Genomic DNA, 25,624 nt, shown 5'->3' on the forward strand with positions numbered 1-25,624 from the left:
CCTTTTGCGACAACTTCAATTGTAATTCATCACTGCCTGAAAATTCTGACCGGCGCAGTTTGAAAATTAAATTCGTGAAAAATACTTCTTGAACTCCTTTTGGAATGAAATTTTTCCTAGAGAACCTAAACTTGTGTTATTTGATATCTATAAAAAGTTTTTGTTGAAAATATGCTGCTAGTTAATTTTCTGTCTGGTGTGGTTTTGGGAAAAATTTCGTGAAAAATACTTCTAGACCTTGGATTGGCATGAAATTTTTTATGTACGTTCTAGACTTACTAAACTACATATTTGCAAAATTTTGTGTCAAAATGTGTTACCGTTTCCCCCCAGAAAATTCAGCAATCCAGATAAAAATTTTGAAAATTTCTGCCGTTTTCAGCTTGTATATCTTGTTATTTTGTGATGTTTTCATGCTTGTATGAAACTATGAGATAAAATGAGAGCTTGCTTGGAAAAGTGCTGTTTTTGACTCCCCGAAATATGAATGAATGGGGCCGGCAGCGAACATGTGCTCATTATTCTTCGGCGAACAATACTTCTCTCATTTTATTTTCTAATTTATGAATTAATAAGAATATCTCTTGTCATGTCATGCCTTGTGTACCAAACATGATACTCTTTATTTAATGGATGTGCATGACTTAATTGAGATTTTGGTGTCCAAGACATAAGGGACAATTATATCACATATTGAATATACTTCTCTTTAACTGACAACATTTAGCATATAATATCTTGATTAGGCTCATATAATAGATTTTGTTATTTTTCTTGTTGGCAATTAATTATTTGCTATAGGTCATAGCTATTGAGATTTATCACACAATTTATAAGTGAGACAATAACATGAATTCTCAATATGGTTTTCATTGTTAGGTTGTACATGTCGTTGCTAAACCTTAGCTTGCATGTGATAACAATTAAAGGCCGTGACATGTTTACAGTGCTATTTTCTGCTATAGAAACTCTTTGACATGAGATTTGGGTATATGATATTTAAATTTATAGTACTTTTTTTTTTTGTATATATTTATGTGCCCAGAAGGTATATTAAGGAATTTAATTCTCTAAGTCACCATTGACAATGAATTCTTGACTAAAAATGGTCCACTTACCCCATCAATCCCCGAAGGATTGCTATGACATCACTATGAGTCAGTTTTTTTACCCAGGTCTAACTCACTGCATATCGCAATTATACCCTTTTTTCGCCTAGTACGTGGTTTCAACATAAACATTTCTCTATCTGTGTTACTATTTTAGTACGCAGTTTATTTTCATATATCACCACCATAGCGTACCTCTAAAGGGCTATCACAGAAAACTCCGTCTGTTGTTTAAATACCAAGAGCCCATGATAGGAGATCAATGCATATAATTAGGTACAATGACTGCATACTTTATGAAGATCAGTTCACGACATTAGGGGAAGATATGAGCCCAAATTTAATAGAATGCCAGAATTTTCATGGTGTAATTTTGCATTTCCCCAGATTAAGATGATTATTAGATATAAGCAACTGATATATTGAACTGACTGATGCGAAGACGTGAATTGTCAGTCAGATCGATAGATTGACAATTAGTTTGTCGAGGAAAAACTAAAGCAGATAATAAGAACACACATACGATGTTTACCCAGTTTGATACAGTGTGTATCTACATCTGGGGGGGGACGATCACCGAGCCGTCCAATCCACTAACTCATAATCCAATGTACAAAGGTAGAGAAACAAGAATCTCACCCAAGTGCCACACACAAGGTACGTACCCAGTCTACAAAGGTTTAGTGGATTGTTGAAGACGGAGAGTCACGCATGCAGAAGTCCAACGAAATCCCTTCGGTTGGAGAGCTAACTCTGATGCAGTCCGCTTCAATGACGCAGTCCCACGTTGTTCCCACAACTAAGTGATCTTCGCGTCCTTTCGTTTAAGCAACGATAGTTCTTCTCAAGTTCTTCATCATAATCACCAAGAACATATATTCTTGAGAAGAGGCATAATCAAAGATGTGATCTTCTGTAGCAAGAAATGCCTTTTTTGTCTTACTAAACGTAACCCTAATTCATGATCGAATGAGGGTACTTATACTTCCTTAGAAAAGCCACTCTCCAAAAATATCTTTGATTGTAGATGGTAGGACGATTTGTGAAGAATGCAATCTTAGAGATTCAGTCCATACCTTCCAAAACAGATCCACTGATTTTCTTTCCAAAAGTCTTCAAACCGCGTTTAGTGTTTTTGGAAACTTCTTCCTTTATCAGATCTTCAGTGTCAGTGCGTCTGTTGATGTCTCTGATCGATCAGTCTTTTGTAGAACAAACAGACACCAAGCTAAACCCTATCTTAGTTTGCCATAATAATATTGCCAATCATATGTTGGGGTTTTATGGAGAAAACAAAACACTAACAAACTCCCCCTTTGGCTATTATTTGGCAAAACAACTCGACTAAGATACACCAAAAATTATGGAGAAAGAAGGGAAGATAAAAATCGCATAAAGAGCAAAGTCTGAAATACAAATACAACCCTTAAGTAATAGCAACACACATGTCGTGCTGATCAAAAAATAAAAAATAGCATTTTTCGCAGATCGTGAGGCCATCACAAACACACGCCCAGACAAGACCAGAAGGTACAGAAACAAAAACAAAAAACTCCCCCTGAGTTTAATAACTCCCCCTTTTTTGCCAAAGATAGACAAAGAACCATTCAGGCATTCGAGAGTTCATCACTGTCGGACTTCACATTCTCAGCAGCAGCAGACTCAGTCAGGCTCAGACGAAGTAGAACAATTGCAAGTTCAGTACGTGCTGCTGTGAGCTGCTTCGCAATGATTCCATTAACAGTTTCCAGCTCAGACACCTGAGCCTTCAATCGAAGGGATAGCTGAATGTCCCTCGCATGTGGCGAGTCATCAACATGAGTGTCAGCATCAGAGGATGGAGGCGCAGCCACAGGTGTAACATATCGGATGTGCTTGCAAGTCAATAGACGTGGATCAACAGTGTAGAGCAGAGTTGGACAGATAATCTCGCTTGGCATTGGGACCAGACCCTGCGTTGTCAGAACTCCAAAAATGAGATTAGGATAAGGCAGTCGCGCGTTCTGTTCCCTCGGATGAATCAACGTGAGGAAATGATAGAAGATCCACTTTCCCAGATCAATGGTCATTTTGGTGCCAATTCGAAATAGAAGAGCAGCCAGTTGCTTGCTAACCGTATGGAAATGTGCAGAAGGTAGCCAATTGTGTAAGGCAATACGGTGCAGAATAACATATTTGGAGGTGAGCTTCGAGCTAGACAGAGTATCAACATCACCTGTAGGCCATACAGGAGTCTGACCACTAGTAAGAGTCCTTGCAACTAAATCCCAATCCGTAATCTCTTCCTCATCAACAGCCTTCAGACCATAATACTCATTAATCACATCTGGACCAAAAACATACCATTTTCCTCTGATGAAAATCTGCATGCACCGGGTCCTCGAAAGATTGTCAATTTCTTCATTCAGATTACAGAAGAACTCGTAGGTCAGTATCTTGGAGTAAGGGCAAATAAAAGTGATAGTCTTCATGAGGCCAACTTCACTGAGCAACGGCAGAATGTCACAGACAGAATTCAACTGATTTTCATCAACCGATCGCTGAACTATAAGTTCCCGTCGAACCATCGTAGACCATTTTCCTTGAGCTCTAGCAGAAACAAACTGAGGTTTGTAAATCGATGTGTCAGGGTTGTCCGAAGCAGCTTGGACATCAGGAGTAACACTCCTTCCTCTCGACCTTATAGTTGGTTTCATCTTTCTGGTAGAGGTGGTGGAGACCGTAGCAGGTGCCTTGTTCTTGACAGATGATCGCAGAGTTTTGAAAACCTGTTGAATAGGTGGATCACTTTCAGCCTTGACGGATTCAGCAGATCACCTTCTTTTCTCAGGTTGAACCATATCAAGATTATCATTACCGGTTTCAACTGCTACTCTCTCAGGAATCCCTTTGCGCTTTGATTTTCTTGTCTCTCTGGATGGAGAATGATTGGTTGGGCTTGGTGAAACCGAGTGGCTTGTTTCTGACACAGGAGCAGACGAAGAGCCAAGAAGTTTGGAGACTTCTCGAATTTTGAAGGTAGTCGAGTCTGGATGTGCTGTTGCTTCCACTGTAAGAGGTCCAGACAACTGAGCTTGAGGACCATAAACTTCAGCCAGTATCTTCTCATCATCACTGTCAAGCTGTACAGGTCATCAGGGTGAATGACTCTATAAGGTTGTGGTACAGAAGCAGATGGTAAACGGGCAAAGTGACAGATGTGGTCAAGGCTCTCAGCCAGAGAGGTTGAAGTATAAACAGGAACTCCATCAATTTGATCAAAGGAACGAGGGCTTGAGAGTTGAGAGTCTGGCAGCCTCAATTTCGGTCGACACCTTAGGAGAAACATCTACTGGGCAAACTTCAACCGGTGACTTAGCAACATCAGATGTGGGTAAAACAGGAATAGCAGATCGTGCAACATCAGCAGAGTACACAACTAGACTCAAATTGTCTACCTTATCATCAGAATCACTGTTAGGGACAACTATTGCAGACTCCAAATTTTTAGAAGATACACGAAAAGGATCATCAGACACAGAGGATTTCTCAGACAGAAAAACATTCTCATTATCGGATTGAACAACAGGCAGAGCAGATTCAATAGCATCAGAAATTAAATCATCAGGCTTATCATGAGATATCTCAATAGGGGCTTCAGAAGTATTAGACCTGTTACAAAGAATCTCGATACGGTGTGTGGCTTCTTTCTGTGCAGTTTGAAGATAGAGAGGTTGAGCTGCTACCCGTCGACGCGAGACTTCTTCGGATTCCAGAGCCCTTTGGGCGAAATATTGGAGGAAAGCCCCAGCACGGTTACCATCTTCAGGCTCAGGAATGGACGCAGGGCTAACATCATCACTCGCGTCGGAGGCTAACATCAAGAGGTCACTTGTGTCTTCGTCGGACCAATCCGCATAGAACTCTGGGTAATCTGAGAACACTATGACCACGATTTCGTCACGGAGATCAGGGTCAAGCTTCAACTTCTTTTTCATAGCGAGTTGGAGAAGAGTTTTGACATGCTTCGTGGCTGTTTCTGGTGAATGAACTTTTCTTCCCAGCTTGATGATAATATTTCTCACTGCATCCGCCATTGTTGTGCGATTTGGGAAAACAGAGAGAAACCCTAGGTGTAGAATCAGTAAGCAAATAACAGAGAGATAAATAGTATTTAGAACTCTTCCTCCAAAGTAAAAGAGACCCGATCAAATATATAATCCCAAGGGTGATGAACACTATTTAATGCGGTTGTCAGAATGCATGCAGCGGATGTGATTGACGCAACGGTATAGCTCCTTTTTAGGGATTAAACGGATGATTTGAATTTTGAAAGAGGCGAATTAATTTTGGTAACGAAGGTTAAGATAATATCTTAACATAAACAGAAGAGAGATTAAAAAGGAAGTCAAATATGTACTTTTGACCCGTGATTGTGACCACCATACACTCTCCTTCTGTTTTATCATCCTGCCTTATTGATCAATCCTGCAGATTCCCAGAGCAGATATGAGAATCTCAAACCGATTTGCGTCCAGAGGCTTAGTCAGTATGTCAGCCAATTGCTTATCTGATTGAATATATTCCAATTCTATCTCCTTTGACTCTACCAAGTCTCTAATATAATGATGCCTTATATCAATATGCTTCGTTCTGGAGTGTTGAACTGGGTTCTTTGAAATATTTATAGCACTGACATTGTCACAGTAGAGTGTCATAGTCCTTTGTGTGATACCATAATCTAGAAGCATTTGCTTCATCCAGACCTATTCTGCCACTGCAGTACTTAGAGAGATTGAGTTCTTCTTCTTGCTTAGCCATGAGACTAAATTCTTTCCAACAAAGAAGCATCCACCTGATGTAATTTTTCTGTCATCTATGTTATCTGCCCAATCAGCATCACAATACGCACTTAGACTGAGTTCACTGTCCTTGGAGTACCATAACCCATACTGAATTGTGCCCTTGATGTATTTCAAGATCCGTTTAGCAGCTATCAAACGTGACTCTTTGGGATCGGATTGATATCTTGCACACATCCCAACACTGAACATAATATCTGGTCGACTTGCGGTCAAATATAGCAGACTTCCAATTAGGCTTCGATAGACCGTATTATCAACTGATGCGCCAGTATCATCTTTTGACACCTTTGTTGAAGTGGAGATAGGGGTTCTGGGAGTTTTACATGAATCCAGATCAAATTTTTTGACCAAATTTTTGGCATATTTTTCTTGTGAGATAAAGTAGCCTTCAGTACACTGTTTGACTTGAAGTCCTAAGAAATAAGTCAGTTGACCTACCATGGACATTTCAAATTCTTCCTTCATAACCTTCACTAAGTCATCAATATATTTCTGTAGAGTAGATCCGAAGACAATATCATCTACATAAATCTGAGCTATAGTCACATGACTTCCAATGGTTTTAACAAACAAGGTCTTGTCAACACTCCCTCGGCTATACCCATGATGTAGCAGATACTGTGTCAGTCGTTCGTACCATGCCCTTGGAGCTTGTTTAAGCCCATAGAGAGCTTTTATAAGCTTGTAGACATGCGTCGGATGAACTGGGCCTTCAACACCTTTAGGTTGTGCTACATAGATATCTTCATGCAGATACCCGTTCAGAAATGCTGTCTTAACATCCATCTGAAACAGTGTGAAACCCAGAATACATGCAACTGCCAATAGAATTCTGATTGACTCCAATCTTGCAACATGAGCAAACGTTTCATCATAGTCAATACCCTCAATTTGTGTATATCCTTGAGCAACCAACCGAGCTTTGTTTCTTGCAATATTTCCAGCTTCATCAATTTTATTTTTGAAGATCCACTTTGTTCCGATTATGTTAACACGGTCAGGCCTTGGTACTAGATCCCACACATGATTGCGGTCAAAATGATGTAGCTCCTCTTGCATAGCCTTAATCTATAGATCATCCTACAAGGCTTCCTTCACATTTTTTGGTTCTATTTTTGAGGTGTAGCAGGCAAGTACGGAAGATTGCTCCTCATCCGACTTCTGGTGTTCATTCCATCTGATGGATTACCAATTATGTTGTCTGGTGGATGATTTTTCTGTGTTCTGGTGGGCTTATTCTTACCATCACCATCCGAGAGAAAGTTCTCATGTTCTGGGCTTTCTTTATCTTCTTCTTATGAGTCATGTGTGTCGGGAAGTTTGGTTTTTTCAGCTGTTTCTAACGACTCACTGATAGGAAGGTCTGTCTCTGGATCAATCACCGATGTTTCATCTGATTCTCCTGGGTTATCATCGATAACAACATTCACTGATTCCATGACTGATTGAGTTCGTTTGTTGTAAACTCTATAAGCTCGACTGTTTGGAGAGTATCAAAGAAAGATGCCCTCGTTATTCTTATTTCTGTGTCGAACGGGAATGGTTGACTCTTTTGGAACAGCAGCATGTTTATTGGCGCCAAAGGGCAAAGGAGCACTGGTGGAAGGACGGCGATATAAATACAAAGTATTTTCATAATGCTGTAAGGCGCGTAGGAGGCGGAATAGGGTTGTGAGATTGAGGAGGGAGGATAATACTATGGCTGAGGGGGTCGAGGAGGTGGGAACCGTAATGCTTGACTATTATTGGGGGTTGTTTACGTCGCAGCCGGGGGATGACTCTGAAGTTATTGCATTTCTTTCTTCACTTGTGACACCTTTGGAAAATGAAGTTTTGGAACGGCCGGTAAGCATGGAGGAGGTGCGTAAGGCGGGTGTTTGCTATGCATCCGGATAAGTCACCGGGGCCGGATGGCTTTGGGCCGGGGTTTTTCCAGCATTTCTGGAACACCATTGGAGGGGAGGTAACACAATTTTGCCGACGATTTATGGAGACGACAACACTCTCGGATAAAGCTAATGATACATTAATTGTATTGATTCCAAAGAAACCCATGCCAGAGTCAATGAAGGACCTGCGGCCGATTGCTTTGTGCAACGTTTTGTATAAGGTTGCAGCCAAGGTATGTGCGAACTGGATGAAACCCCTTCTGGAAAATATTATTGCCAAGGCTCAGAGTGCTTTCGTACCTGGGCGCCTAATAACTGATAATATAATGTTAGCGTTTGAGGTACACCATTATCTGAAGAGGAAAACACAGGGCTGTGATGGGGTAGCTGCGTTGAAGATTGACATGTCTAAAGCTTATGATAGATTTGAGTGGAGGTTCCTACGTGCGGTGATGTTGAGACTGGATTTCAGTGATAAATGGGTAAATATCATCATGGAGACAGTGAGTGGTGTAAAGTACCACATTTTGCACGAACAGAGACAGTTAGGGCCGATAGTGCCAGGCCGAGGGCTACGCCAGGGTGACCCGTTATCCCCATACATGTTCTTGATGGTTGTGGAGGGATTGAGTGCTTTAATTGATGACCGAATGAGGAGGAATGCTGCATGGAGTGCGGGTAGCAAGGGGGCACCAGTGATATCTCACCTTTTGTTCGCAGACGATTGTTTCCTCTTTATGCGGGCGGACACCGTGGAGAGTATTAATATGAAAGATGTTCTGGATGTATATGCAGAGGCTTCGGGGCAGGTGGTTAATTTTGATAAGTCCATGGTGTGCTTTAGTAGTAATACAAGTCAGGCAGGTAAAAATGCAGTAATGAACACTCTAGGAGTCCGACAGGGAGACACAACGGAGAGATATTTGGGGTTGCCATCATTAGTTGGGAGGAACAAAAAATCTATTCTGGGGTTTGTTAAGGACCGTGTTTTGGCACGGGTCAGAGGCTGGAATACCAGGTTCCTGTCTAGGGCTGGCCGGGAAGTACTCCTGAAGAATGTGCTGCATGCAAGCTTTACCTAGTTATGCCATGATGGTTTTCTCATTACATGTGACTTTGTGTAGGGAGATTGAAGTTATCCTAAATCAGTATTGGTGGACAGGGAAGGTAGTCGGGAATAATGGAATACGGTGGAAGGCTTGGAGTGCGTTATGTAGACCCAAGTCTAAGGGTGGACTGGGGTACATGACTCTGAGAGAGATGAATTTGGCACTTCTAGGCAAGCAGGCTTGGCGCCTTCTAACGAGGCCGAACTCGTTGGTTGCCCGGGTCTATAAAAGCAGGTATTACCCGCGTTTGAGCTTTATGGAAGCGGGGGTTGGCCATAATCCATCATACATATGGCGAAGTATTGTTGAGGCAAATAATGCAATCAAACAGTGGTACCGACGGAGCATTGGAGACGGGAGGACTACGAGTATTGGAGAAGCACCGTGGTTGGTGATGGCGGAGGATCCATATGTGACAACACACTTGCATGAAACCGTTAGAGTGGCCCCGGTAAGCTCGTTAATGAATGGTGCTGAGACTGGTTGGGATCGTGCTTGTGTCTTGGATCTCTTTAATGTCAGGGATGCAAGCTATATTCTAAATATGCCGGTAAGTGTTCGACGCCCTCGGGATACTTGGGTATGGAAGGGGGAATCAATGGGTGTCTATACAGTGAGATCGGGATATAGGTTGCTTGTGGGTGAGTGTCAGTCTAATCGTCCGTGGAACATTATTTGGAATTTGCAGGTGCCGGCTAGGGTGAAGGTGTTTGCATGGCAGTTTGCTAATAGTATACTGCCAACGAGGGAGGCTCTTGCGGCGAAACGGGTGGCCTGTATGGTTGTTTTCCATATGTGTGGAGGGGCGGATGAGACGGACTCGCATTTGTTTCGGGATTGTCTCCATGCCCGAGCAGTCTGGATTGCGGTTCAGTTGCCAACACTAACGCATGGCCAAGGTAATTTGATAGATTGGTTTTTTGAGCTGTTAACATACCTGAGTGATGATAAGAAATGCAAGTTTGTAATGTTGTGTTGGGCATTATGGACTAGCAGAAATGCAAGTGTTTGACGAGGTGTGCAGTTTGATAAGGACCAAGTCTCACGGCAGGCGTTGTGTTACTGGCATAATTGGAGGGGGGTGCAGGAGGATGTTGCAGGGCACCGGGGGAATCAGGTAGGGGATTCGCGGTGGGTGCCACCAGGAACCGGGAGGATTAAGTTGAATACTGACGCCGCTTTTGACACCGTTCGGAATAGAATGGGGATGGGGTGGGTGTTGCGAGATGATTAGGGACAGTTTATGGCGGCGAAAAGTGTTTGTGTACCGGGCCGGTTTAGTGTTGTGGAGGCCGAAGTGATGTGCGTGCGTGAAGCTTTGACTTGGTTGCATAGTACGGGAATGGGGGATGTGGATGTGGAGACAGATTCACAACTATGTATTAATGCTCTGAACTCTGATTCTTTTTTTACTGCTTTTGGTTTTTTAGTAGATGATGTAAAGCATGTAGTCTCTTTGTTGAATGGGGTTAGCTTTAGATATGCCAGGCGATCTGCGAATCGTGCGGCCCATGTCCTAGCTAGGGAAGCCGTTTCTGTGTCAGGTCCCGGGGAGTGGTTAGAGGAACCCCCCAGTTATCTTGTGTTGATTGTTGCGAGTGATTTAATGAATTGAGTCACGTTTTTCAAAAAACAAAACATATTATATTGAGGCAATGAAATTAAAAAACCAATAAATGACATACTATTATAGATCATTAAGATTCCAACATCAATTTTATTCATCTCTGACGATATTTCGATGGCTAGAACCGTCGGCAATCGCTGTCTACCAAAAATGACTACTAGTTGGTCAAAATATTAATAAATTGATTTTCTAGACTTCATTATCTTCCAAATGTCTTCTAAAATTATGTTTCTTATAAATTATTAATAATTGATACTCTAAATATTAATAAATTTTCTCCCCCTTATATTTTTACTCATAATCTTCCACCAGAAACCAATTCACTTCTTTCTTATACTTTTTTTGTTTTTAAATATTATTGTCTTACAATGAAGACGTTCCCGTCTCAATTCCCAACATAGAAGTGTTAAGGTAGGTCAAAGCTAACGGATAGTTACGCCATAAATCGGGGTCACCTTACAAGGTAAATTTCACAATTTTAGAATTGCATATTAACAATCAATGATTTTTATTTTTTATTTTTAAATTATTGAAAACAATTTAGTGTATAAATATTTAGTTCTGTAATTGTAAATATAGAGTTATGAAATTGTGAATATAGAGTTCAAAAATTGTGAATATTGAGTTCTAAAATTGGGAATATAGAGTTCAAAAATTGTGAATATAGAGTTATGTAATTGTGAATATCAACTTCTGTAATTTTGTATATTGAGATATAAAATTGTGAATATTCAGTTTTAATATTGTGAATATAGAGTTTAAAAATTATAAATATAAAATTAAAAAATTGTGAATATAACCTGGATCCACCGTACAAGATAGACACGGGTTCACAACATAATTTGCCCAAAGCTAAAAAATTGGGCCTGAATAGCAAATAAACTGGGCCTGGCCCGTATAGACTCTATCACTCTGGCATGTTCAAGAAACAACAGCCACCGCCTGGAATAATCTGGACTGTTCATCTTGGCGGGGATGAATTTAAGTGGCTAAGCAAAACGCGAAGACTATCGCGAAAGTACCAGAAACCTCATCGCTAACGTATAAATACCGAATAGGTCCCTTCTTCCCCAATTCAAACCAGATTGAGCAGAGAATCAAAGAGAGCCATTATCGACCACAACAAGCTTTTCCGACGCATACAGTTAATCAATACTTACCGAAAATGTCGCTCATTCCGAGACTCTTCGGCGGCCGGAGAAACGGCAACGTGTCCGACGATCCCTTCTCCCTCGACGTTTGGGACTTGTCTTTCCCATTTTCTGCTTCCGGCGAGACGTCGGCGTTCGTCAACACTCGCGTCGACTGGAAGGAGACGCCGGAGGCTCACGTGTTCAAGGCGGACGTCCCCGGCCTGAAGAAGGAGGAAGTGAAGGTCGAGATCGAAGACGATCGGATTCTTCAGATCTGCGGGGAGAGGAACGTGGAGAAGGAAGAGAAGAACGAGGCCTGGCATCGAATGGAACGCAGTAGCGGGAAGTTCATGAGGCGGTTCAGGTTGCCGGAGAACGCGAAGATGGAAGAGATAAAGGCGTCGATGGAAAACGGAGTGCTCACGGTCACCATTCCTAAGGCGGAAGTGAAGAAGCCTGATGTCAAGTCCATTGAAATCTCTGGTTAGACAATTCATTTTCCGAATTCCGATCCCGTGTTTATGGAAATCAATACTGCATTATTACACTGAAAAATAAATGTGAATTCCCCCTTGTGTGTTGTATAGTTTGTATGGTGTAAGTTGCTGGAAAAGTGTTTGAAGTGAATAAATTGAATGTTTTTGTTTGTGTTTAGTGTAGGGGTGGGAATCTCAATTTGGGTTATCCCATCTGAACAATTTTGTTTTGGTTTTATAAATTAAATTTTTTCAATCTATTACAAATGTAGTATTTGTTCATACTTATTAATTTTCCATTTAATGTACCGAAAATAATAATAGAAATAATTACATAACCGTTACAATACTATATAATAATAACCATAATAAGTATAATATTTATAAGAGTTAATTTCAGCAATGGTCCTCCGATTATATTTATTTTTCAAAATTAATTCCCGACTTTTAATTTAGACATTTTACATCTATTGACTTTCAATTTCTTTTCAAGTGAGGTCTTTTCGTCAAATTACAGTAAAATGGACTTTAAATGAAAGGGTAAAGTCGTCATTTCATCTGCTTAATATATAATTCTTTGTAATTCTTTCTTGTTTACGCGACTTCGGGCATTAGATTCACTTAATTGCTTAATCCCTAATGAAATTTTGTTCTTCCAGTGGATTTAATGATTAAGCAATTAAGTGAATCTGATGTCCAAAGTCGCGCATATAAGGGAGAAATACGAACAATTATACATTAGGCAGATGAAATGGTTACTTTACCCTTTCATTTAAAATCTAATTTACCGTGAATCTGATGTCCAAAGTCGCGCATATAAGGGAGAAATACGAACAATTATACATTAGGCAGATGAAATGGTTACTTTACCCTTTCATTTAAAATCTAATTTACCGTAATCTAATGAAAGGACCTCAATTGGAAAGAAATTGAAAGTCAAGAGATGTAAAGTGTCTAAATTAAAAGTTGAGGACTAATTTTAATTTGAAAAATCAATATAGTCGGGAGACCATTGCTGGAATTAATTCTATTTATAATTAGCACTCCCTCTTGAACATTATTTGATCACGATCTTGTCCCGTAAAAAACTTGCTAGGAAAATCCAATGGGAAAAACCTAGACAAGAAAAGAGTACAATAGAAAATATATTGACGCCTCATTAAAAACTTCACTAGGAAAACCACTTGGGACAAACCAGTTGAAGAAAAGAATTCATGATATATGTAAAAACATATATTGTATTGGGCGCCTCATTAAAAACCTTAACTTAAGAAAACCCAGTAGGAAAAACTTAGTTAAGGGAAAAGAAATACAATCATAAGCCTTCAGGGCATAATTTGCACAATCTTCAGGATTTTGAGGTTTGTTCATTTTAAGCAATTATTTTGTAATTTTTTCCCATTGTCATTAGTATAACATACTCATGCCTCGTTAAAAACCTCATTAGAACAACTCAGTGGAAAAAATTAGTTTGATATATGTGTATTCTTGTTTTAGATTAGCTGACTCATTAAAAACCTTAGATTTAAGGAGAAAAAAAAAACTCCAAAAAAATCCTGTGAAAAAAAACTTAACTAAGGATAAAGAGTACAACCGTTAGTCATCAATCTTCAAGATTGTTTCATGTAAAATTATACTCCCCCACCAAAAAATCTTGATGTCCTATACATTAAACTTTCAAAATGTATAGAGGAATTTTTTTAAATAAATATGTACAATTGTCAATGGAACGAATATACTTTATAATAAGTATATTCGGAGGACCATTGCTGAAATTAACTCTTATAAATATTATACTTATTATGGTTATTATTATATAGTATTGTAACGGTTATGTAATTATTTCTATTATTATTTTCGGTACATTAAATGGAAAATTAATATGTATGAACAAATACTACATTTGTAATAGATTGAAAAAATTTAATTTATAAAACCAAAACAAAATTGTTCAGTTGGGATAACCCAAATTGAGATTCCCACCCCTACACTAAACACAAACAAAAACATTCAATTTATTCACTTCAAACACTTTTCCAGCAACTTACACCATACAAACTATACAACACACAAGGGGGAATTCACATTTATTTTTCAGTGTAATAATGCAGTATTGATTTCCATAAACACGGGATCGGAATTCGGAAAATGAATTGTCTAACCAGAGATTTCAATGGACTTGACATCAGGCTTCTTCACTTCCGCCTTAGGAATGGTGACCGTGAGCACTCCGTTTTCCATCGACGCCTTTATCTCTTCCATCTTCGCGTTCTCCGGCAACCTGAACCGCCTCATGAACTTCCCGCTACTGCGTTCCATTCGATGCCAGGCCTCGTTCTTCTCTTCCTTCTCCACGTTCCTCTCCCCGCAGATCTGAAGAATCCGATCGTCTTCGATCTCGACCTTCACTTCCTCCTTCTTCAGGCCGGGGACGTCCGCCTTGAACACGTGAGCCTCCGGCGTCTCCTTCCAGTCGACGCGAGTGTTGACGAACGCCGACGTCTCGCCGTAAGCAGAAAATGGGAAAGACAAGTCCCAAACGTCGAGGGAGAAGGGATCGTCGGACACGTTGCCGTTTCTCCGGCCGCCGAAGAGTCTCGGAATGAGCGACATTTTTGGTAAGTATTGACTAACTGTATGCGTTGGAAAAGCTTGTTGTGGTCGATAATGGCTCTCTTTGATTCTCTGCTCAATCTGGTTTGAATTGGGGAAGAAGGGACCTATTCGGTATTTATACATTAGCGATGAGGTTTCTGGTACTTTCGCGATAGTCTTCGCGTTTTGCTTAGCCAGTTAAATTCATCCCCGCCAAGATGAACAGTCCAGATTATTCCAGGCGGTGGCTGTTGTTTCTTGAACATGCCAGAGTGATAGAGTCTATACGCAATCATTATTGTGTGGACCATGATCTACACAAGTTGTGTAGATCATATTTTGTCTACTGTAAAATAATGTACATTTAATACAATAATAATGTACATTCAATACAAAAATAATGTACATTGTATTCAGGGGATATACATTATTTTTGTTCTGAGTGTACATTATATTGTATAATGTACATTCAGTACAAAAATAATGTACATTTAGTATAATAAAAATGTACTTTTTGTTATGGTGCACATAACATTGTGTGGACCATGGTCCATACAATAATTTGTCGTCTATACGGGACAGGCCCAGTTTATTTGCTATTCAAGCCCAATTCTTTAGCTATATTGTGGACTATCTAGTGGATCCAAGTTATATTTATAACTTTTTAATTTTATATTCACAATTTTTGAATTCTATATTCACAATATTATAACTGAATATTCACAACTTTAAATTTTAATAGACAAAATTACAGAACTTGGTAGTCACAATTACATAATTCTATATTCACAATTTTAGAACTCTATATTCACAATTATAAAACTAAATATTTACACACTAAGTTGTTTTTAATATTTTTTTTGAATCATTGGTTGTGAATATGCAATTCTAAAATTGTAAATATATAATTAAAAAAAATTGTGAATATAACTTGGATTCACCTTGTAAGGTGAACACCGATCTATAGCGTAACTATCCGTTAGCTTTGACCTACCTTAACACCTTCTATGTTGGGAATTGAGACGGGATCATCTTCATTATAAGACAATAATATTTTATTTTTTTTTTTTTAAAAAAAAAAAAGTGAATTGGTTCCTGGTGAAAGATTATGAGTAAAAATATAAGGGGGAGAAAATTTATTAATATTTAGAGTATCAATTATAATAATTTTTAAGTAAGAAACATAATTTTAAATGACATTTGGAAGAGAATGAAGTCTAGAAAATCAATTTATTAATATTTAGACCAACTAGTCATCTCTGGTAGACGGTTCTGGTCATCGAATTATCGTTGGAGATGAATAAAATTAATGTCGAAACTTTAATGATCTGTAATAGTATGTCATTTATCAATTTTTTTTTTATTTTATTGCCTCAATATAATAGGTTAAGTAATGTAATTGCATTTTTAAAAGTTTAAGAAGCTAATTGACTTTTAAAGTAAAGTTTAAGGAGTTATTTGACCCTGTTTATATAAAAAGAGAGAAATCTCAATGCGAAGGAGCTCTCAAGTAAATAAATGGGGTAAAATCTCATCATTGATTTAGGCAAAATCAACCGTGCAGAATAATAAAAAATTAAAAAAAAAATTGTAATGTCATTATTGTAATTTAGTGCGTAACTTAGAACTTAAGGTGCATAAAATCTCATGTAAAATCTATTCCAATTTTTTTAAAAAAATTAAATTATTAATTTCTATAAGAAAGGTCTTAGAAATTGGCATAATGGTTGAACATATACTACGAATATGTTAGAGTATATTAAAAAATATACAATATAAAATTTAACATTCACTTTGGTCAAATAATTAGATCGACTAAATACATAGTATTCAAAGTTACACCAAAGATTACAAATAAGGAACCTTCGAAATCATTTTCTTAATTTAAAAAAAAAATTATGTTAAGTTTTTTTTTTTCATTTTTTTTAATTTAATTAATCTTCTTTTGATTATTTATAACAAGACTCAATATTTCAATTATGCTTTTGCATTATTGGGAATGATTTAAGTCATTATTGTATTAATATTTTTTGTCTATATTTCTATAATGGTACAATTGTATAATACTTTACAAATAATGTACTATTATTTTTTTATCGGACAAAATTATTCTTACACTATTGTCAGCCCTGTTTGACCTAACTACAAAATTATTGATCATAAATACAATTATACCTGGACTCTAATCGGTAGGATCATTGTCCAAAGAATTGACAATATCATTCTCATAATTTTATCAATACATGAAAACTTATAATGAAATTAATAAATTAATTTTTACTATATCAAAAATAATAATATCTATTGTAATCATATATATTTCGAATTGTTTATCATCATCCTTTATTGACAAAAAATTGTAACAATTGTCATTAGCAAACTTTGTTAGGAATATTTTGCATTTAAATTTTGATGATAGTAATAGTTAGGAATTTTAGTCCCCCCATTTCTTTTATATTCTAGAATTTATGCTCAAACGAAGTTAAATGTTGATTGCGAGAGTATTTTTCTATATTTTAAGAGTTCATTGTTGTTGGAACGACATGTTGTGTTAGTGTACACTTTAACTGTTTTCTATGAATTGCAAGTAGAGATTTTTGTTGGGTGCTTCTCATGTTGTGTTGTTCATGTAAGGGAACTCGGTGAGTTGACTTGTTATGATATTAAAGATGACGACAATTGTGTTTTCTCTATTAAACATTGTTTGAGTGATAATAGTGCCACCTGTAGTTGTGAAATGTTTAACAGGGTTGTTTTTTTATGCTGGCACATCTTTTTGGTGTATAAAGATGTTTTGATATATAGATGGTATTCTTGCGATCTATGTTGTTATTTGGTGGACTCGAGAGGCATGTTTGAGGCTTATATTCCAATTGGATGGTGCAATTGTTGAGCAAAGCACTGGACAAGAGGCAACAAAGTGTATTGGTAATCAACTTTGGTCTGAGATTTATAAATTTGTTGGGTTGGTGGATGGTTGCATGGAGCGTGTTATTCATTTCACCCGGGTTATTAAGGAGTTGAAGCAATCCTTTCTTAGAGATAGTGGTGGTGTGCATCCAGACTAGGGGTGTTATTGAGTTATTATGTGACACTACTTCATCTGGCAAGGTGTTAATTCGGTCTTAGGTGTAGGCAAAGAACAAAGGGAGTGGAAAGCAATTCAAAGGAATGACTGAGAAAGTCGTGGAGGAGATGTTGAAGCCTAAGTGGTTGTACAGGCCATGTAACTAACTTGCACGGTATGATAGTCGAAAGTTCTCATTTGTTTAGTGGATGTCATATCTTGTAAGATTTTTGGTGTTCCCAATTTGCTTGTTGTTATTGTTTGTTTTTTTATGGCAAAAACCTCGTTGTATGTTATGTGTGCATCTTGTATGGTTGTGTTGTGCAATGTGTGTGCCTACGTTATGTAACGATTTGTTCGTTTGTGTTATCCCAATATGCATTGTGCATCGTGATTTGGGGCATTGTGCAATGGAGGTTGTGGAGTTGTGCATTGTGTGACATTGCATTGTGCACTATTCATTTTCATAATTTCATGTGTGCCATTGTCCCGTGCAACACGGTAAGGTGTGTTTATTAACTCATTGAATAAATTAAAATTAAGAACTAAAAGTGAAAGAACAAATTCCATATAACTATTCTGTCATTGTTACACTTAGGGGATGTTTGGTTCAAGTTATCTAAGATAACAAATGTTATATTTGGTTACTTATGTAACATTCCTATGTTTAGTTGAGGTTATGTAACTTTCTCATAGAATCAAAGATAACATCCACATCATATATTTTGAGGGAATGTGATTCTCCCATCTTCCTTAGGTAATCTGAGATTCCCTTAATTATTTACTTACTTTGCCCTTATTGAGGTTTTAGTTTTTCAGTGATAATAAATTATACTATTTTAATAATAATAGATGCTGCAAAAGCATCACCTTACGAAAGGTGTTGCTTTTAAGCACCTCTCGTAAGGTGCTTAATTGCATCAATTATGCTTCTCACGCACACACACACACACACACACACACACACACACACACATATATATATATATATATATTTTCTTGTAAAAAATAAAATATTACATTTGTGCATAGAAGATGAAAATTTAAACTCTATGGCCAAAAGAATTAAAGTAAAGGCCTTGTTTGGTAAAAAATTGGCCTATAGGTCAATTTTGGCTTATTTGACCACTATTAATTGTTTGATTTAGTTAAAATATCAATATAAATGTTTGGTTAATTAGCTTTTTGCAACTCCAAAAGGCTAAAATTCAAAAAGCTACTCCAAGCAACTTTTTCAATTAGCTTTTTGAAAAAAGAAATTATACCAAACAACTATCAATTAACAGCTAATTTATCAAACACTTTTCTATAATCAGCTAATGTTATCAACTATTTATACCCACTAATTAACACAATCAGCTAACATCTAACAGCTATCAGCTAACAGCCATTTTACCAAACAGGGCCAAAGTCTTTTTAACTTCATATACATGACATATGTTGATGGTATTAAAGTAAAATAACTATATTATAACATAAACATCAACTCTTCAACCAAACATATTTATATTACATACATAAGTTTTAACCAAACACATAAATCTAACATTACCAGGAATTTAACATTCTCTAAGGTAATCTGACATTCCGTGAACCAAACGATCCCTTAGACTTACTTTTTAAATTTTGTTTTATTACATCCTTGTCATTTTGATTTTCATTTGTTCATCACAATTAGTCTTCTATTTAAATTTGTATCATTTTATCTTTAACAAAAATAATTAACATGTAATTCCATCGTTCAAGTTTCTTACATCAACATGTAATGCCTCTTCTTTTTTTTTTTTTGTTTATAAACTCTTTTATTTGAGTAATGAAAGTACATATTGACCATCTTTATTAAATGATTGATTGATAAGAATTTCAACAAAAGACTAATCATGAGAAGCAAGTGAATCGAACAAAATTAAAAGAGCATAGTTAAATTTGACATCTTTACAAGAATAAAAAATTTAAAAATAAAATTTGTTCTAAAGTGAAAATATCACTCTAGTCAGAAATAAAAAATGAAATATTCATCTTATTCTGTTTTGAATCTCTGATAATAATAATAAATATATAATCTGTACTTTTTAAAAATATATTGTTCAAAAAATGCATTCCGGTATCACCATTCACCAACGCATTATAAAAGGTTAAGGAACTATAAAACGCTATTCCGTTGCCGGGAATCGAACCCGGGTCCCCTGGGTGAAAGCCAGATATCCTAACCGCTGGACGACAACGGAATGATAAAATTTTGTGTTCTATCTTTCTATTAATCTCTTTAAATTTCAACCTATACAAAATAATGAAAATATACAAAATATTTCTATTAAATTGAGTATCATTCCAATTTCCAAACATGTATCATTCTATCTTATTACTACTATGATTTTTAAATTAGGATGAGTGCTTTTAATTTTTTTTTATTTATATTATTGCTTTGATGTCATTATATTAGGATCAATTGTCTTAATTTTTTATTTTTATATTTTTAAAATATTTATTCTCATTATAAAGTCATACCACTCATACATAACCAAACCTCAATGTTGGTAATCATTCCAATTCTACCCTACTACAAAACTTGTAAAATACTTTCACCAAAACTCGTTACCATTACTACATATTTGATTCTCATTCCGATTTCAATTTCGTAGTGCGAATCAAACACACCCTATAAATACAATGATCTTATCATTTTTAAAATTGTCTCCTTATTTTTTTATTTTTTATTTTTGAGGCAATGTACTATAATAAAGTATATGTTGTTTATTATGCATGCATGTATAATTGTATATCATCTTGATCACCACTAACCTGGTTGTTAGCAAAATAACCACTTATATTTAAAACATGTTTCAATAATTTGAAAAATTGTGCTGGTAAATATGTTATCTGCTTTTTATTCTCTAATTTTTCAGTTTTTTAAAAACTGGAGAAATTCTCTAATTAGTAAACGGATTATTTAGTTGCAACTAAAGATGTATAAAGTAAGACAAAAAATGTGGTGTTATTGTTGTAAATATTTGAACAACTTTACGCGCCTTTATGAATGGAGAACCCTTCGTCTCCATAGCTGGCTAGAGATGAAGGGATCCCCATCGTCTCCGGCTTGTTTTGTTTTGTTTTTTTTTTTTTTTAAAAACTAAAATAATTTTTTATTTAAAATTATTAAAATAAAAGTTAAAAAATTATGTTTAGATTTGGTAGCCGACACAACAGGTAAACAAGTTATTTATGGTGAAATTGCATTAATTTGCGTCATTCAGGAACCTAATTGTAGTTTTTTTCTTTTCTTTTTTGAGTTCGGTGGCCTAATTACATTTTGGTGTGTAGTTAGATGGCCTATTTGACCCTTATTCCTATTACTAGTTTTCCTATGCGCTTTGCGCGAATGAGATAATGCCCAGTGGTTATTTTTAAATAAGTATTTCAAAGTATATCAATGTAATATTATATATATAGAAGATGTTCATGCATAGGTAAATAATGTTGAATTTGTTTATTTGAATCGGTAATTTAAAGTATATAAATGCAAGATAATATATGAGATATTGATTATATATAACTGTCACATAAATAAATGTTTGCAACTTTGTAATAACGCTAATCTAAGTACTTAGTCTAAAAGCGATAGTCTAAATAAATACAATTTTTGGTTTAAATTTTTCTAATTCTCTTTTGGGTAGCATTGTCATTATCTTCATCTTCAGTACATGTCATTTTTTTGTTATTGGTAGTATGTCATGTGCAATTAGGTTACTAGTGGTAGCATAGATGGATTCATCATGCAATGAGATTATGGTGTAGGAAGTTTTAGATTTGTCTTGTTGTGTATATGACTATGATCTTAGTTGTGCTATGAAATCTTTATCTCACAAACACATGTTGATATTTTGCAGTGGGTACATGTTTCATGTGTTGCAAGATATGTGTCGTAGGTTATCATGTGAAAGTATTCAACAAAATATTAATATTTATTATATTTGTATAAAATACTTGGTAAATAAATATATATAACATATTTTGTATTATAACTTTGATATTTAATTACAAGATAATGTAAAAAGAAGACAATAGAAAATGTAATGAATATAATAAATTTGAAGGTAAGGAATCTTTAAATCGTAGAAAATAAAGATAATATAACTAATGAAATTATATCTCTTTTTAATATTTTTTATAATAAATAATTCTTTTTAAATAGAGGCATCATAGACATCTAATTCTAAATTAATTAAATGCGTATGTATTATTTTTTGTTGAATCTACTAATTTATTTTTTAATTTAATAAGAGCAATAAAGTGGCGTACATACTTTTCATCCACAATAATGAAATCATTGATTTTTTTAAAAAAATTCCCATTCGTTGTTGAGACAAATTGTTTTGAGAATTGCTGTCAATAGAGGATGATAATAAATAATTCAAAATATAAGGTTACAATAGATATTGTTATAATAATATAGTAAAAATTAATTTACAAATTTCTTTAGAAGTTTTCATGCATTGAAAAAAGCATAATTGAAATATTAAATTTTGTTCTCAATAATCAAAAGAAGATTAATTAAACAAAAAAAAAATTAATTTAAATTTATTTATTTATTTGTAAATGAAAGAAAATCAAATGATTTTCAAAGTTCCTGGTTTATAATTATTGAATGCTATGTATTTAGTCAGGCTAATTATTTGACCAAAGTTTATGTTAAATTTTATATTATATTTTTAATACATTTTAATTAACATATTCGTAGTATATATTTAACAATTATGCCAACTCTAATTGAGATGATGTTCGAACCTAAGACCTTTCTTATAGAAATTAAGAGAAAATTTTAATTCTGGTCATATGACTATAGGAGCTTTGTTAATTTCAGCACCAAACTTTCAAAAGTGTCAATTTAGTACCTTGACTATGCAATTTTTATCAATTTTGGTCACTCCGGTCAAATTGCCGGCCAAATTTCACCAAAAAATTTTAACAGTTAAAATAATGAGGGTATTTTAGTCATTTCACATCTCTGCCTTCTTCTCTGGCGAATTCATTTTTTCCTCCGAATCTGTCGCAACAGCACACCTTCCAAAACATACTTAAACTCATTCGTCCAAGCCGTCGCCGGCGATTTATTAGTGTTCAGATGGCCAAAATTCCGGTTGAAAATATTTGACTGTTTGTGTAAGGGGAGCTTGAGATATCGGCGGATCTAGAAATCTTCGAACTGCACTTCTCTTTGTGCTCGTCCAGCACAGTTCTTGCCAAAATTCTGGTTGAAAGCTTTTCCAGCCAAAAAAAAGGCTTGCTTGGAGAAGAAAGCGAAATACTAAAACTGATGCTGGTACCTATTTATTCTAAAACTTCTCTATATCAACATTATGCTAAAATTGATGTTGAATAAATACTTATCTTTTTGGATAATGTTGAATAAATACTTATCTTTTTGGATAATGTTGAATTAATACTTATCTTTTTGGATAATGTTGAAACCATTGCAGCTCACCTCATCCTCGGATTCGCCGGAAAAGATGAATTCGTCAGAGAATAATGAAAGAGATGTGAAATGACTAAAATATCCTTATTATTTTAACTGTTAAAATTTTTTGGCAAAATTTGGTTGACAATTTGACCGGAGTGACCAAAATTGATAAAAATTGCATAGTCAAGGTACTAAATTGACACTTTTGAAAGTTAGGTGCTGAAATTAACAAAGCCCATATAGTCATATGACCAAAATTGAAATTTTCCATAGAAATTAATAAGTAAGTTAAAGAATAATAAATAGTTAACGGAGTATTCCATTAATAATGTTTATACTAACAAAATTTAAGGGAAGAAAATCTACTATACTAATAAGAGCCCAAGAGAGTTAAGCATATAATGGATAGAAAAAATGGCGATCAAATTTTTTAATCAAATGAATGACTCAGATTAATTAGATTTTAATTTTTTCTTAAGATTTTCTAATTTATCCTTAATGAATATGATTATCCATTAACTTTTCTGTTAAATATTATCTTTTCCGTTAATTTCTCTTAGTTCACCGTTAACTTACTTATTGATTTCAATAAGAAAGATCTTAAGTTCGAACCACATCCCAATCAAAATTGGCATAATTAGTACTCTATTTTACTCTTATTAAATTAAATAATAATTTAGTAACTACAACAAAAAATAATACATATGCATTTCTTTAATTTAGAATTATGTGTCTACAATGTCTTTGTTCAAAAAAAATTATTCATTATCAATAAATTGAATAAGAGAAATAATTTCATTAGTTATATTGTCTTTATTTTTCTCCAATATAAAAATTCTTTACATTCAAATTAATCAATGATTATATTCGCTACATTGTCCCTACAATGTCTTTATTAAAAAAAATTATTCATTATCAATAAATTAATTAAGAAAAATAATTTTATTAGTTATATTGTCTTTATTTTTCTCCAATGTAAAAATTTTTTACATTCAAATTCATCAATTAATTATATTCACTACATTGTCTATTATCTTTTTTTGTGCACTATTTTTTTAATTAAATATCAAAGTTATAATACAAACTAATGTTATATATTTATTTATCAAATATTTTATTAATACCATGAAAAAATTTAAAAATTATAATTAATAAAGCCAATCATATTAACTACTTAGGGATTTGTTGACAAAAAGAGTATTCAAATCACACAATAAATTGGAGTGAGAACTATCTCGCAAAGTCCTTGTTTGACAATCAGCAGTTAGCGGTTAGCGTTAGCGGATTTGACCAGCGAATTATATCAACAGTTGGTAAAAAAATATTGAAAAAAAGTAGCTGTTTAGATTAACATGTAAAATGACTTAAGGGTATACATATATTTAATAATAATAATAATAATAATAATAATAATAATAATAATAATAATACTAATAATAATAATTGTTTTTAAAATATATATATATATATATATATATATATATATATATATATATATATATATATATATATATAATTAAGCCAATCATATTAACTACTTGGGGGATTTATTGACAAAAAATCACACAACAAATTGAAGTGGGAAACTACCTCGCAATGTTCTTGTTTGGCAATCAGCGGTTAGCTCTTCAATATTAGTATATATTTAATATTTTATGCCATAATTTTTATTTTCTCTTCCTTATGTCCCATATTTGGTTTCAACTATACCTATAAAATTATTTTATTGACAATTATAATCAATATTGACTATATTATCTTGCATTTGTAAATTTTGAATTACCTATTTAAATATGCAAATTCAATATTCAATTATGTATGCATGAACAATTCCAATATAATCTTGCCTTGATATACTTTAAAATATTTATTTAAAAAAAACATTGGGTATTATCCCAATCGTGCAATGCGCGTAAAAAACTAGTAATATAATAAATGGTAAATAAGAAAAATCATTAAAAAATACCAAAATTAAAATAATATGAACCATTTATTTTAAGAAATAATTACCACAAACATTTTTTTTATTGCAATTAAGAGCCTAACAGTATTGGTTCTTATTAAAATTGTAGATATAGATTATTATTATTATTATTATTATTATTATTATTATTATTATTATTATTTTATAACAAATAATATGTTCATTTTTAGGAAATTACACCAAACAAAAAAATATATAAATTTTTAGCTTTTAGTAAAACAGAAATGATGATTTTCTAACTTTCAGCTAAAAGTTTAAAAATTAAATTATATTCCAGAAAATAGTCATTTAAAAAAAATTATTTTGTAAAAAATATTTTTAAGTTTTTAAATT

General features: G+C 34.6%; 4 protein-coding genes and 1 non-coding gene across 5 annotated transcripts; 2 read left to right on the forward strand and 3 right to left on the reverse strand.

Annotated features, from left to right (window-relative positions):
* Positions 1-2,716: 2,716 nt before the first annotated feature.
* LOC109155341 lies at positions 2,717-5,185 on the reverse strand. The gene is made up of 3 exons (XM_019303025.1): positions 4,424-5,185; positions 3,947-4,231; positions 2,717-3,877 (listed from the first exon to the last, which is right to left on the reverse strand). The coding sequence occupies exons 1-3, from the start codon at positions 5,183-5,185 to the stop codon at positions 2,717-2,719; spliced, it is 2,208 nt and encodes a 735-aa protein (XP_019158570.1).
* A 2,466-nt stretch (positions 5,186-7,651) lies between these two features.
* LOC109155342 lies at positions 7,652-10,566 on the forward strand. Its single transcript, XM_019303026.1, has 6 exons — positions 7,652-7,798; positions 8,001-8,860; positions 8,967-9,501; positions 9,640-9,850; positions 9,948-10,068; positions 10,287-10,566. Exons 1-6 carry the CDS (start codon positions 7,652-7,654, stop codon positions 10,564-10,566), a joined length of 2,154 nt encoding a protein of 717 aa, XP_019158571.1.
* A 1,077-nt stretch (positions 10,567-11,643) lies between these two features.
* LOC109155324 (17.5 kDa class I heat shock protein-like) lies at positions 11,644-12,365 on the forward strand. Its single transcript, XM_019303011.1, has one exon. It carries the CDS (start codon positions 11,744-11,746, stop codon positions 12,197-12,199), a length of 456 nt encoding a protein of 151 aa, XP_019158556.1. The 5' UTR covers positions 11,644-11,743; the 3' UTR covers positions 12,200-12,365.
* Positions 12,366-14,178: 1,813 nt separating this feature from the next.
* Positions 14,179-14,815, reverse strand: LOC109155392 (17.5 kDa class I heat shock protein-like). The gene has a single exon (XM_019303089.1). It carries the CDS (start codon positions 14,798-14,800, stop codon positions 14,345-14,347), a length of 456 nt encoding a protein of 151 aa, XP_019158634.1. The 5' UTR covers positions 14,801-14,815; the 3' UTR covers positions 14,179-14,344.
* Positions 14,816-20,005: 5,190 nt separating this feature from the next.
* On the reverse strand, positions 20,006-20,077 carry TRNAE-UUC. Its single transcript has one exon. It is a non-coding gene; the product is annotated as a tRNA-Glu (tRNA).
* Between the last annotated feature and the right edge of the window lie 5,547 nt (positions 20,078-25,624).

Source organism: Ipomoea nil, unplaced genomic scaffold (assembly GCF_001879475.1).
Source record: "Ipomoea nil cultivar Tokyo-kokei standard unplaced genomic scaffold, Asagao_1.1 scaffold2701, whole genome shotgun sequence".
NCBI classification, from domain to species: Eukaryota; Viridiplantae; Streptophyta; class Magnoliopsida; order Solanales; family Convolvulaceae; genus Ipomoea; species Ipomoea nil.

Excerpts from the sequence above, each read along its gene's own strand:
- LOC109155341 (XM_019303025.1), bottom strand. The coding sequence starts at position 5,185 with ATGGCGGATGCAGTGAGAAATATTATCATCAAGCTGGGAAGAAAAGTT. Across the intron at positions 4,232-4,423 it reads CAGTAGATGTTTCTCCTAAG|CTTGACAGTGATGATGAGAA; the intron begins GTGTCGACCGAA and ends TGACCTGTACAG. Across the intron at positions 3,878-3,946 it reads GTAATGATAATCTTGATATG|GTTTTCAAAACTCTGCGATC; the intron begins GTTCAACCTGAG and ends CCTATTCAACAG.
- LOC109155342 (XM_019303026.1), top strand. The coding sequence starts at position 7,652 with ATGGCTGAGGGGGTCGAGGAGGTGGGAACCGTAATGCTTGACTATTAT. Across the intron at positions 8,861-8,966 it reads GTCAGAGGCTGGAATACCAG|GGAGATTGAAGTTATCCTAA; the intron begins GTTCCTGTCTAG and ends GACTTTGTGTAG. Across the intron at positions 9,502-9,639 it reads GCTATATTCTAAATATGCCG|GTGCCGGCTAGGGTGAAGGT; the intron begins GTAAGTGTTCGA and ends TGGAATTTGCAG.
- LOC109155324 (XM_019303011.1), top strand. The coding sequence starts at position 11,744 with ATGTCGCTCATTCCGAGACTCTTCGGCGGCCGGAGAAACGGCAACGTG.
- LOC109155392 (XM_019303089.1), bottom strand. The coding sequence starts at position 14,800 with ATGTCGCTCATTCCGAGACTCTTCGGCGGCCGGAGAAACGGCAACGTG.